The sequence below is a fragment of the Belonocnema kinseyi genome, chromosome 4 (genome assembly GCF_010883055.1).
Source record: "Belonocnema kinseyi isolate 2016_QV_RU_SX_M_011 chromosome 4, B_treatae_v1, whole genome shotgun sequence".
NCBI lineage: Eukaryota > Metazoa > Arthropoda > Insecta > Hymenoptera > Cynipidae > Belonocnema > Belonocnema kinseyi.
This window is the reverse complement of record NC_046660.1, coordinates 98365341-98377883: the sequence shown is the minus strand read 5'-3', so window position 1 is coordinate 98377883 and position 12543 is coordinate 98365341. Positions and strand designations below refer to the sequence as shown.

Genomic DNA, 12543 nt, shown 5'->3' with positions numbered 1-12543 from the left:
ATCATTTAGGATAGCTGTGAATATCTTATAAAGCGTGTTCAGACAAGTTATTGGCCTGTAGTTCTTCGGGTCAGATAAGTTTCCTATTTTCGGCAGGAGTATAGTGCGCCCTTCCACCAACCACTCTGGAATCGGCTCTTCCGACTTCAAATATGAGGTGAAAATACGGGCCAAATGCTGATGAGTTGAAAAAAACTTCTTCCACCAGAAGGTTTTGATACAATCTGGTCCCGGTGCGGAATAGTTCCTCATCCCTCTTAATACTTTTTTCATCTCCTCGGTAGTGATAGGTGGGCATTTTTTATCAAGTGTTATGAGGGCAACACATAACTCCTTGAAGCTATTTATATTTTCTGAGTCTTCGTCCAGTCTGTGCTGAACTTCGTAGACTTCTCTCAAAAATGCTTCGACCTCCTCTGGTTTGGGTGTGTGTTCAACAGTAACTGGAGGTTCTTGAAAGATTCGAGATGGGTCAGAGAGAAACTGTTGATTTTCTCTGACCCACCTCTCCCTCCGCTCTAGACTTCTCTTAGCGTCAGATAGTATACGTATTCTCTCAACAATATGCTGCCTGATGGTCAGCCTTGGCGTTAAAATTCCTGCCAGATGTGATGTAGTCAATCACACATTGAATGCGCGACGCGTACTGTCTTGCTCAGCCTATCTTTATGGCAAGTTGATGCATTCGTCTTTTGGTCTTATGATCAGACGTTGGTTTTGTTTTACGGTTCGTATCGGCCAAAGCTCTCGCTGCATTATACACACAATAATTGACAGCCCAGAGGTCGGATTCACCGAAAAAATGTCCACGAACCTCGTCATCCATTTCAGCCAGATCTTTAGGCTTGAGAGAAACCTTGGTGTTGATGTTTCTCCGGGTCGTAAAGCATCGCTCTTCATCTATTGGATGCCTGCCCGTGGTCGGTCTTAGTGTCGCCTCTCCTTCTTTGTTGCCGGCTTGTACTAGCTGTGGTAGAGTAGGCATTCCGCTTACATAGCCCCTTTTACGGAGTAGTTCAGCATGGTTTCGCAGACGTTGCTGCGAAAAGTGCGATAGCTCAGGGTGTTTCTCGCACCACAGAGCATGCAGCCGTGCCATGTAACCCCGTTCACGGGCCACACTCGCATCCCAGCACTCTAGCAAGCCGTGATTCAATTGCTCCGTCCACCCAAAGGTCGCGAGATCCCGCCGATCCATCGCATTTAATCCATTTTCATTGGCTCCCCCAGCTCTAGATTGGTCGGCATTATTGGCCGACCCATTGTCGGGATCCCTGCGCGTTCTGTTGTTTTGAACCGCACTTACTACAACTATGTTTGGTGTTGTCATTGTTGTTCCCACGAGAAGCTAGGGAAACGGGTTCGTCCATCCTTGTAGAGCCCCTCATGCAAGGATAAGGCTGCGTACTCTGAGAGGTCGCCCGGTACCCCAGAGTCACTGTTCTAAACACCTCACCCAGGTGCCATTCAGCTTTCGGCACGGTTTGCACATCTCCGTTTGGGGGTTAATTCCTTCGGGACCACCCCTGGACAATTGTCCGCGACTGCCTATTTATTTTTGTAACCATATTCAGCAGAAACCCTTGGTACAGGGACCCTCTATCCGCAACCCGAGGACGCGTTCGGTGGCTTTGTCATAGGCCCTTCGGTTTGATTCTATAGGAATAAAAAACGAACCGAATTTGTATATATGTATAAACTGTGTGCTTTCATTTCGCATATAAAAAAGTATTGTGGAAAATAAAATTTTGTCAGAATAGTCTCAAATTGAGCTTGATTATTACCCTGAAACAGGACTACTTTTTGACTTAATTTTTGAAAAATATCAGAGATACTTTTGAGCTAATATTATAATTTAAATTCTTATTTTTGTGTATATTTATATTAAGATAAAATTGAAAAAGTAAAATCGCATCCCTTGAAGGCTAAAAGTAAAATGTACTTCAACCAAATTTCTAGTTCATTTTTTATTTAACAGTTTTTAGATAATTTAGGTCTTAAAATGCGTAATTAATTTGTTTATGTGTAAATATATAAATATATAGCAGCCAGAACAAGCCGGCAACAGAAAAAGAGAGGCGACACTCAGACTAACCGCAAGCGGGCACCCAATAGATGAAAACTGATACTTCAGGACCTGGAAAAACATCAACATTCCGGTTTCTCTCAAGCGCAAAGATCAGGCTGAACTTGATGACGAGCTTCGTGAAGATTTTTCCAAAGAATCCAATCTCTAGACTATCAGCTGTGGTGTGCACAATGCAGTGAGAGCTTCGGCAGCTGCGTACCGTAAAACAAAGCCAATGACTGATCATAAGACCAAAAGACGAATGCATCTACTCAACACAAGGATAGGCTGAGAAAGGCAGTACGTGTCCCTCCTTCAGATTGTGATTAACTGCATAACATCTGGCTGGAATTTCACCGCCAAAGTTCGACAGTTTGCGCGCGAACTGCCGATCCGTTATCACACACTGAACAATTCAAAGCTGCTGACTACTACGCAGAATATGGTTGACAGAACACGGGAGAGAAGTGTACAAAGTTCTTCATTAGCTAGAAGAAGACTCAAAGAACATAAATAGTTTCAAGGAGCTTTGCAATGCCCTTAAAAAATCTAAACATGAATTTCCACCCCCAATTCCGAGGAGGTGAAAAAAGTATTAAGAGGCATGAAGAACTATTCCGCTCCGGGAAGACATGGTATCAAGACCTTCTGGTGAAAGAAGTTTTCTTCAACCCACTAGCATCTAGCCCTCATTTTCACCTCATGTCTAAAGTCAGAAGATCCTACTTCGGAGTAGTTGGTGGAATGGCGCACAGTACTCCTTCCAAAGATGAGCGACTTAACTAACCCGAAAAATTACAGGCCAATCACTTATCTAAACACACGTTATAAGATATTCAAGCTATCCTACATGATAGGATTATTCGGGCAATCAAACCTATGTGGCAAGAAGTATACGAACAATGCGACTCAAAGAAAGGCGTAGCAAGATCTCGGGAGAACTTGCTCATTGATATATGTGTCTGCAAAGGCGCAGCATTATACCAGTGAGGTCCATCGATTGCCTGGATTGATTACCGTAAAGCTTTCGATTCGACCTCTGATAGACTTATTATCTGTCTTTTGGAAAGCTTAAAGATTCATCCGCACATCGAGAGGTGCATAGAGACGTTAATGCCACTTTGGAATACCATATTTACTATCTCATCTGGAAAACATCGTGCGAACACTAAGAGCGCCACCTTTTAGAGAGGTGACTTTTAGGGCAACATCATAATCCAGCTCCTCTTTTGGTCCATATAATTGCCACTATCTGTCGCTCTTCGCCATTCCGAAGGGTATGTTTGCGGCAAACGTGGAAATCAAAAGAATAAGGTCAATCATGTATTTTACATGGATAATATTAAGATATATGCTAAAAATGAAGATCGACTACACCAAGCTCTGGAGATTGTCAAGGAATACTCTAAGGATATTGGCATAGATTTCGGGTTAGGAAAATCCGCCAAGCTTTATTCGGAGCGAGGAAAACTTAAAGGCATCTCCGAAGACCCTGAGCTCGTCGACGGAAGTGCTATACGACACCTTCGCACTGGAGAGACGTATAGATGCTTAAGTGTGTCACAGAGCCATATTCAAGATGTGACATCTATAAAGGATATTCTCCGAATCAGGTACAAACGTCTCATCCGGCAGAATTGGCCTTCTGAACTGTCGGAGAGGAACAAAATGTCTGCAGCAAACACCCTTGCCGTCACCGTATCACGATATTTATTTGTAATGGTTCCATGAACGAATGATGAAACGAAAGGATCTGCAGATGAATATAAGCATGCACTTTACGTGTTCTGTTCCAAGACTTTACATTTCACGTCGTCAAGGTGCCCGAAGAATACTAAATCTTAAATGTCTTCACAACTGGATTATTCTGGGTGCAACACATATATAACACGAAGAGGTAGGCAAAGGAGCGTTTCTGTATAAATCGGCAAGAGAACCTGCTGAAACACTTGAACCTGACTTCAATATAATGGGTAAGCAAAATGCATCAAATCTTATCTATCTCGAGTCCTCACTCCTGAAAGCGCGGATTAGGAAATCAAAGAAGAAAAACTTCCGTGAACAGCTCCTCGACAAAAGATTATCTTCCACAGAATTTTGGAGGATCAGTCGATGTGGTATGAGTTAACGTTTGCTTTCCTTTAATCACTCGGATTAAACTAGGGCACTCAGTGTTTCAATTTGGCATGTCGAGACGGTGTTATTTCAACTTTAGAAAATCATCGCTACATTTTGTGCCAAGATATTCCCGATGATAGTTGCAGACCATGCCATGTACAATTCCAGCATCTAGGACACATACTATATAGTTGTCCAACTCTACGCGAAAATTACCTACATCCAAAGGCACAATGCGGGACTTACGGTCTCTGTCAGTCTTACGGCATTAGCCTTAATACTGCTCCGCTAAATTTTCCCAAGGAAATCCATTCAGTTCTCGAGAATGAGAGGTTCCGTATATGCTGGAAATTCACATTCGGGAGAATTGTTTCTGTTGCGCGCTCAAGACCTGACATAGTTCTCCTTGTCTTCGAGAAACGAATTATGTTTGTTATCAAATTTTCGGCAGCAGCTGACAAAAAATCATAGCCAGGAAGAATGAAAAGAAAGATAGGTATAGAGACCTTACAAGGGACTTGAAACGGTTATAGCCGAAATATTCTGTTAAGCTAACCGTCCTTATCATCGAGTCTCATCATCTCCGTGTCCTCAGAGTACACGAGAGTCTTGCCGGATCATCGTATTAAGTCCGTCTTAGACTGTAACCATCTATCTCACCATCGTGAGACGTGGTTACAGCTAGAATTTTAACGCGATTAGGCTGAGAGCAGGTGCATTTTTAAGATTTCCACCATCTCCCGGTAAAATCCCGCATTTTTACTTATGACAAAAAATATATATATCATTTAAAAAATGGTTAAACAACCACTGCATGGTCCTTCTAGGATCAACAGTCATTTGAAAATGACACTGGCTTCCAGTAGATCCACGGTAAATCACTTATGACCACTTTTTACGATTGTGAGATAGGTGGTAACATGACGCGATGAAACCACAACCACAGGCCGGTGAACCCTTCGAGTGTATTGAGGACACGAAGCGATAGAAGGTATAGCTTTAACGTTACGAACCAGTGATAGCTTCGCAACTCCAAGAACACCTTTTACAAGGATAATTACTTTAACCAAATATTTTGAATACAGTCGTTCCAGCTCCCTTTTGAGGTCTTGATACCTCTCCTCCTTACCCTTCTCCTTAGCAGTGATTTTGTAGTCGGCTGGAGCCAAGAACTCGATCACCAATATAGTTCGTTTTTTTTGAAGTCTTGAAGAACGATATCAGGACGCTAGTGAGCAACAGAGATGGCTTTCCGAAAATTTTAGTTCCAGAAAATTTGGCACTTCTCGTTTTGGACAATTCATTATCTCCCTCGGAGGGTTTGGCAGGGTAGGTTCGCGACCAACAACGTAAGAGCGACAAAGATGGTAATAAAGCACTCTTAGGGCCACATTCTGTCTCCAGAGATACGTAGTTTCCACGTGGGTGGGATACCTAGATAATGTCTGCTCTAAGTACTCCTCAGCGTGAGCATGACAGGCTCTGCACCTATTGCTGGGAACTTCTTGACATAAAATGCGGACGCGGAACATGCAGTCTGATAAGTCCCTGAAAATGAAACACGGAGACGTTTTTTTGGCCATAGTCGGTTTTATTTTTCTACACACTTTCCTTTTAGGTCAATACAGCGAGTCCAACGATTTTCTAACTTTTTGATACCGTCCGAAAAGTACTCGATCGGAAGGTCTCCAAAATACGTCTCAGTTTCAGCTATGAGCTCCTCATTTGAGTAAAAACGCTTACCAGTGAGCCATCTCTTTAGGTTAGGGAACAAGTAATAGTCGCTGGGGGCCAGGTCTGGTGAATACGGTGACTGATGAACCAATTCGAAGACGATTTCATGCAATTTTGCTTGTGCAACTAAGCATCTGCTGGGAAGTTGTCACACGCATTCGTTTTTGGTCCACTGTGAGCAAACGCGGCACCCATCGCGCGCAGAGCATCTTCATGCCCAAAACTAAATGCACGATATTGCCCACACGTTCCAATGATATGCCTACAGCATTAGCTACCTCTCTCAATTTAAATTTGGGATCATTCAACATCATATCATCGATTTTTTCGACATTTTCTGGTGCAGTGACCTCTTTTGGGCGCCTAGATCGTTCAGCATCAATTGTGCTCGTACGGCCACAACGAAACTCGGTAAACCACTTATGAATCGTTCCAATCGACGGTGCAGAGTACGGGTAATACTTATCCAGCTTGGCCTTGGTCTCGGATATCGTTTTCTTGCGAAGATAGTAATGTTTGATCAAAACTCGAAACTCAGATTTTTCCATATTAAAAAAATCTCGGAGGTTAGTCGCTTCTGAGTGCTGTAACTTGTAAATGCGTTAACATAAATGGCTGAAGTTTTGACAGGCGTCCTTGGAAGGATCAAGCTCGACGAAAATGGTTCACATTAGTGAATACTAATGCCATCTCTTAGAATTTTCAGGTACTTAACAGACTGCCTAGTATATTAGGTGGAAATAACACCGCCCTGACAAGCGAAAACGAAATCCCCTGTAGCTCAACTAAGCCCTAATGATTCAAGAAAAACAAAATTTTTCTCTTTTGACAAGGACTGCTCTTCTACATTTGTGTAAAAAATTTCCGTGCATATTCTTGTCAGTAACTTTTCGCGGAATTTTCCAAACTTTGCGTTCTTCACTTCGGCTTTTAGAAATGAAGCATCTAGATGGAGTAATGCACTTTTCTCACTTCTGTTATTAAAATTCAGGCCAGGGGTCTCGGATACCTACTCCGTGGCTTTCTAAAGGAACCCTCTACTTCCAATCACTTCGTGGTTCTAGAACATTTTGAAGGAGAGAATCTTTGCCATTTCCAACTATGTAAGCTGTGCTTAAAACAATTCGATTATGAAGACATTGGAGATTCAGAAGTCCGCGTCCGCCTTGAAGGCGTGAAATGTGTTTTCGCTGAAGAGACGAATTGCTACGCAAGCTCTTATGCATATACATGATCTTACATGTAGTGATGTTTAAGGCCTGGGAATTACGAACTTTTACGTTATCATGCTAATGTTGATTATCTAACATTATCGAATTATTGAATCTATTAGTTTGGAGTTACGCAATTTTATAACATCTTGAACACTTTACGTCAAAATATACGGATTTCAATTTATTTATTTTGATGGTTATAAAATGTTTGAAGCTTAATTTTAATTGTATAGAATTTTTTTATGAACTAATTTTTATGTATTTATCTTTTTCGTTCACTTTTACTCAAATGTTCTGGGATATATTCCGTGTGATTTTCAGTCGACCGTGACGATTTCAAATATCTATCAAATTTATTTCCGAAATTACAGCTCTGTACACTATGACACTCAAGCCCAACTGAGGGTAATTTTGAACTTTTACTCATACGGTCAGTTAATAGTATAAACAACATTTACATTTAGTTTTTCTCAGACCCTCAATTTTCCGTTTCATGCATTCATATTGCTTTCCCTGGATGAAAAACTGTTGTTGCGTTTTATCTAACTAAGCCAAGTTCTATCATATTTGTTCCATCTCACTAAATCGTAAAATTTTACACTGAAAGCCTTATTATTTATCCGTTGTTTAGTTTGAGGCTTTGGAAACAAAGAAAAAGTGAGAATAATGTTGAAGTTTGCAATCTACGGACATAACAGAAATCTGCACGCATGCACGAATATTAATGATAATTATTTAATTATTTATTATTATTATCGGCAGTGAGGGGTAAGCTCTTTCGACCGGGTTTTGTGACTTGTAACTGACAACTTTTTTCTTGCTCTACAGACATAGTAAAGTGGCATTTTCATGTATGTGTCAAATAAAACAATTGTTTTTCATTCAATAAGTATTTATTAGTGAGAAGTATGATTACTAGGAGACCAGGAGGAACTAGAAAATACAAGACGCTAACTGAATTTTTGAATAAATAATAATAATAATGTTTACAGTAAATTAAATTATATGTTTCGATAAAACTTTTTGCTCGTGGGTAATAAAACGTTAAGTGTACCATAAAAAGAAATAAAGTTCACCTACTGCTATTACAATATTTAAATTGAGTGTTGAACGTACTCCCTGCAGAAAATTTTAAATTTGCGTTCGTGCAGACACTCTTTAGGGTGTTATTTCCGGTATATTTAACTTCCGACCGGAGGATGAAATGTATTCATCAATCAGGTAGCCCTGTCGATAGGGTCTTCGTTGCTGCGTTATTTCGCGTAGTGTCGTTACACCATACGGTATAACCCCGGCTCTTGTCTTTGACGGAGTATCTGCTTACGCATAACATGTTACTCAAGCGAGGCTTTTGTAGCCATTTCATCCCCTACGACAAAGGTACTAACATGGAAAGTATGAGCAAGGGTTGAAACGATGCATAATTAATGCTAGTAACCCGTCTTGCCGATGCGATGAGCTAATTAAGTATTTGCTCAAACCCGCATCGACATCATCGATCCTCGTCTCATGAGTTAAAAATACAGTGAAGCAAGAAAAAGTCTCCTACTATGAGAATTTCTCGAATTAAATTATCTTTGCGTCTGCTTGAAAATGAAACATTTGCTCTTGTCTTTTTGTCTGATAATGTCGAAAAAATCCTGAAATTACCCATTTCTTTTACATTTTTCAGCCTTCTCCAAGGCCGGAGAAAATCGATGGCAAGGTGATTGATGGGCACGTAATTCCTAATCACGTACTCTTCACAAGACCTACCCCGAATGATACACCCTACGAGACTCTTGCTAGCAGCGACAATATGAAAGTTACTATTAGCTTCTATACGGTAGGAGAGGGTAAAAACAAAACAGGTGAATATATTATAGTAAATTTTCTAATCTCTCATATCATTGATAATAGACTATTAAACACGATAGATACGTATTTGGTATTGTAATATTACTTGTACACAATTTTTGCAATAATTAAAATTTTCATTTGACTTCAATAAAATTATTTATTAGTGACATTCTGAGTCAGAAAATCCGATTAAGATCTTATTTTAGGATTCCGAATAAATTTGGTCACTGATTGGACTTTAAAAAAATGCCAAGAGTAGTTGTTACTTTAGTACTGCTTTGTTTTATGTTGAGATTTCATTGGCACTTTTTTACTATCCATTAGATTTGAATCCCATCTTATATAATCCAATTGAATTTTTCCTACGTAAGTTTGAACTCTAAAACCTTGAAAAATCGTTATCCGTATTTATATACATATCTCTGAGATACAACTGAATTAAAAAGATTCATTGAAATACCGGATGAAATAATTGATTAAGGCAATACGCAAATGGCACGTAATTTTTTAATTAAATTCTTTAAATTCCAGTTTACGTCAAGTCTAACACCTTGATAGGAGACGAAACCCATCCAACTGGCGTTGTTCTCGCGGAAATCATAAAAGCGAACATTCCTGTTAAAAACGGTGTGGTCCACCTCATTCAGCGTCCGCTTATGATCGTTGATACCACAATTACAGAGTTCCTGCAGGTCAGTACCCGTTAATATCCATTAAACACACGCATTAAGTTTAATTTCGAAAGATAACGATTTACCTCAACTTTTGTTTCTCATCATAAAAGATGCAATGAGAGGCAAAGATCATATGTGTTGTCCTACCTACATTACAAAAACAGCCGAATCAAAGAATCCAAATTATTTTTTACGTATAATTTTATGAACCACAGAAAAATAATGCTTACAAATTATTTCGCTACTCATAAACTGTTCATTCCTATAGCTGCAGTTAAATACTTTTCCTGAAGAATGATAATATTATCTTTTCAGAAACAAAGTTTCGTTCCTTACCCGTTTCTTTAAACGGAATTGAATGTAGTAGAAGATGAGGAAATTATTGTTTCCAAGGGTGAAAGGCTGCACTTACTGAAAGCAAGAGTTTTCACTTCTGCAGTAATTTAATTTACACCAAAATAATCAGAGGATAGTATGAGATGAATTCTGTTCATCATCTCTCTCTTTTTCAGTCTCCGCTTCTGTATTCTCCCAATGAATTGTAAAGGAGATGCTCTGCCTTCAAAAGGACCATTTCTCGAGAGTCCGTTTGATACCCACAAAAGCTTTTAGGCCCGACAAGGTCACACTGGGAGTATTTGAAATGTCCCTGCTCTTTACTCAACCCCATAGTGTATCCCTTTAGTTCCCGTCTACGCCTCTCTCTTGCTCTTTCGTCTTTAGTTTCTCATGTCTTTTTGACTAAACCGCGAGACGATGTGTTCAGAAAGTCGGGTAGGATCTATGTTATATAATGGAATAGTCCCCACGCCCTCACTTGCTCTTTGGTAATTTTCAACCTTTGCCACCTTCTTTTTACATTCTCCAGATTTTAAGATGAAAAGTTGAAATCTTAAGGACAGCAGTTTATTGACGTTTTCAAATCACAAGCTATCACCAATGTTAAATTTTAATTATTCTATCCTATAAAATTCTACCGTGCATAACAAGAAAAAATTCTTAACAACATAACTAAGTAATATTCGGCATTTGACTCATTGATTTTCATTTGTCTTTAATTCATTTAAATTCAAAAAATTTCTCATAAGGCATACAAATTTTGAAGAAAAAAAAAACAATTGTAGGACTTCTCAAGCACTTTTGTTTCTATTTGGACTTTGTTTTAACTGAGGAGAGCACATCTCTCTAAAAGTCATATTATCCTTGGCAACAGAACTTTTCTTGCCACAAAATCCATCACAAAATTTCTTTTACACAATTTAAAGCGATCAGTAATCTATGCAACCATAGGAAAAAACTTTCATACTTAAAATAAACGAAACTATTCCTAATACAATTACGCATTATCAAACAAATAGCGTCCCTAATAACCATGATTTTGATGCAACTCTATATCACTATGATTTGCTCACTCCAAAGAAGAGCATAATCCTAATATTTCTGATGATTTAATTGTATCAAGTTGCAGAAAAAAATCAGAATTTCGTTGGTCGGAAAACTATGTTTTGTTATAAACGAGTTTTAAATAATTGCTCAGAGCCTTCATGAGTGTTGATTTTCAGCTTGTAATTGTATTATGGAGCTCTGACTGAAAGCCAACTAGAGCGCGTCTCTTGAGGAAAGTTCAAAACTGCAAATGAAAAAGAAAAAATCGATGTTTCACTAAACAGAGTGAAATTCTCTGCTGAAATTCTGCGAATGTTAAATATCCAAAAGTTAATACTAGTGGATTTACTCTTTAATATTGAATCATGGGGTACATGAGGATGATTAAATCCATAGGGCATGGCCATGTCAAAACAATATCATCCCCTTTGAAATTAGTTCGGCTTGGCCTACTCACTGTGGCATGCGTCACGTCCACGTGATGAAGCGTGTCAACTGAAATATCAAGCATACGAATACTAAGGCCTTCTTCTCATCCCGACGCCTGTCCTTCTCTCTATTTCCCTTTACATATATTGTTCTCTGTTTCCATCTCTGCCTCATGCACTACATGCAGAGAATTCCAAATTTAAGGAATAACCCGATACGGCAGTCATTCCATTTTCAATGTCTTAAAAGCGGTAAAGTTTCGCAGAATTTTCATTTGAATGTATATAAAAGCTCAATTCACGTTTCACTGAAATTGAGGAACTAATGGGCCCACTTATGGTATTTAAAGCAACAATGAAACGCTGCCTCCCGGGAGTCGAGAGATATAAATTATTTGTATGGGTAGTCTGGCGCGCAACTCGGCTAGAAAGCGGTTGAGATTTTCAGAGCAGAAGTGGAATTTAATGGTTTACACAATGTCCATGAACATTTCATGTGATATTGTTTAGTTTATTCAAGTCCAATACGTATATCTGTAATTTATCGCCTTTTGAAGAATAAGTAGAATTTAACTACCGGATGCAATAACACGATGTGCATTAGGGCAACCCAAAACCCCAATGTTATTTTTTTTATTACTTACCACCTGAACTTGTTCAAATCGGTAAAAAATGCATCTTTTTTGTTTTGTTTAAAAATAATTTTAAATCGCGGTTCGATGGCATGATACAGCATACACATGATTAGAGCTTCTGATAAAAAATTGGACTGATAATATTATCGGTGAACGTGAAAAAGTACCCTTTATATGGGTTGAAATATGTTAAATTGTTTTTGTGTGATCATAAAATTAGTTTACTTTGTTATGTTGTCAAGTACATAGTGTCTCAGCGTCCTGAAATTTGTTATGTGTAGTTAAATATATTTCATAAGCTTGGCTAGTGATTCTCAAATGTCGAAATGATCCATTTTTTCTGGGACATTGGACACTCTGAACAGCCTTTCAGGAATGGGGTTTTTTCGGTCACCCTAATATACATAGGCTGTCATGCAACTGGATTTTCCTTTGTTCCATGTGTTT

At 39.0% G+C, this 12543-nt stretch overlaps 1 protein-coding gene across 7 annotated transcripts in view; it reads left to right on the top strand.

Moving 5' to 3' along the window:
- Window positions 1-12543, top strand: part of LOC117170553 (fasciclin-1) — a 492646-nt gene that overhangs the window by 412495 nt on the left and 67608 nt on the right. For all 7 annotated transcript variants that reach the window (XM_033357372.1, XM_033357371.1, XM_033357376.1 and 4 more), the window contains exons 6-7: window positions 8807-8984; window positions 9505-9665. In XM_033357372.1, coding sequence (XP_033213263.1) covers window positions 8807-8984; window positions 9505-9665 — 339 coding nt within the window. The remainder of the gene's footprint in view (window positions 1-8806; window positions 8985-9504; window positions 9666-12543) is intronic.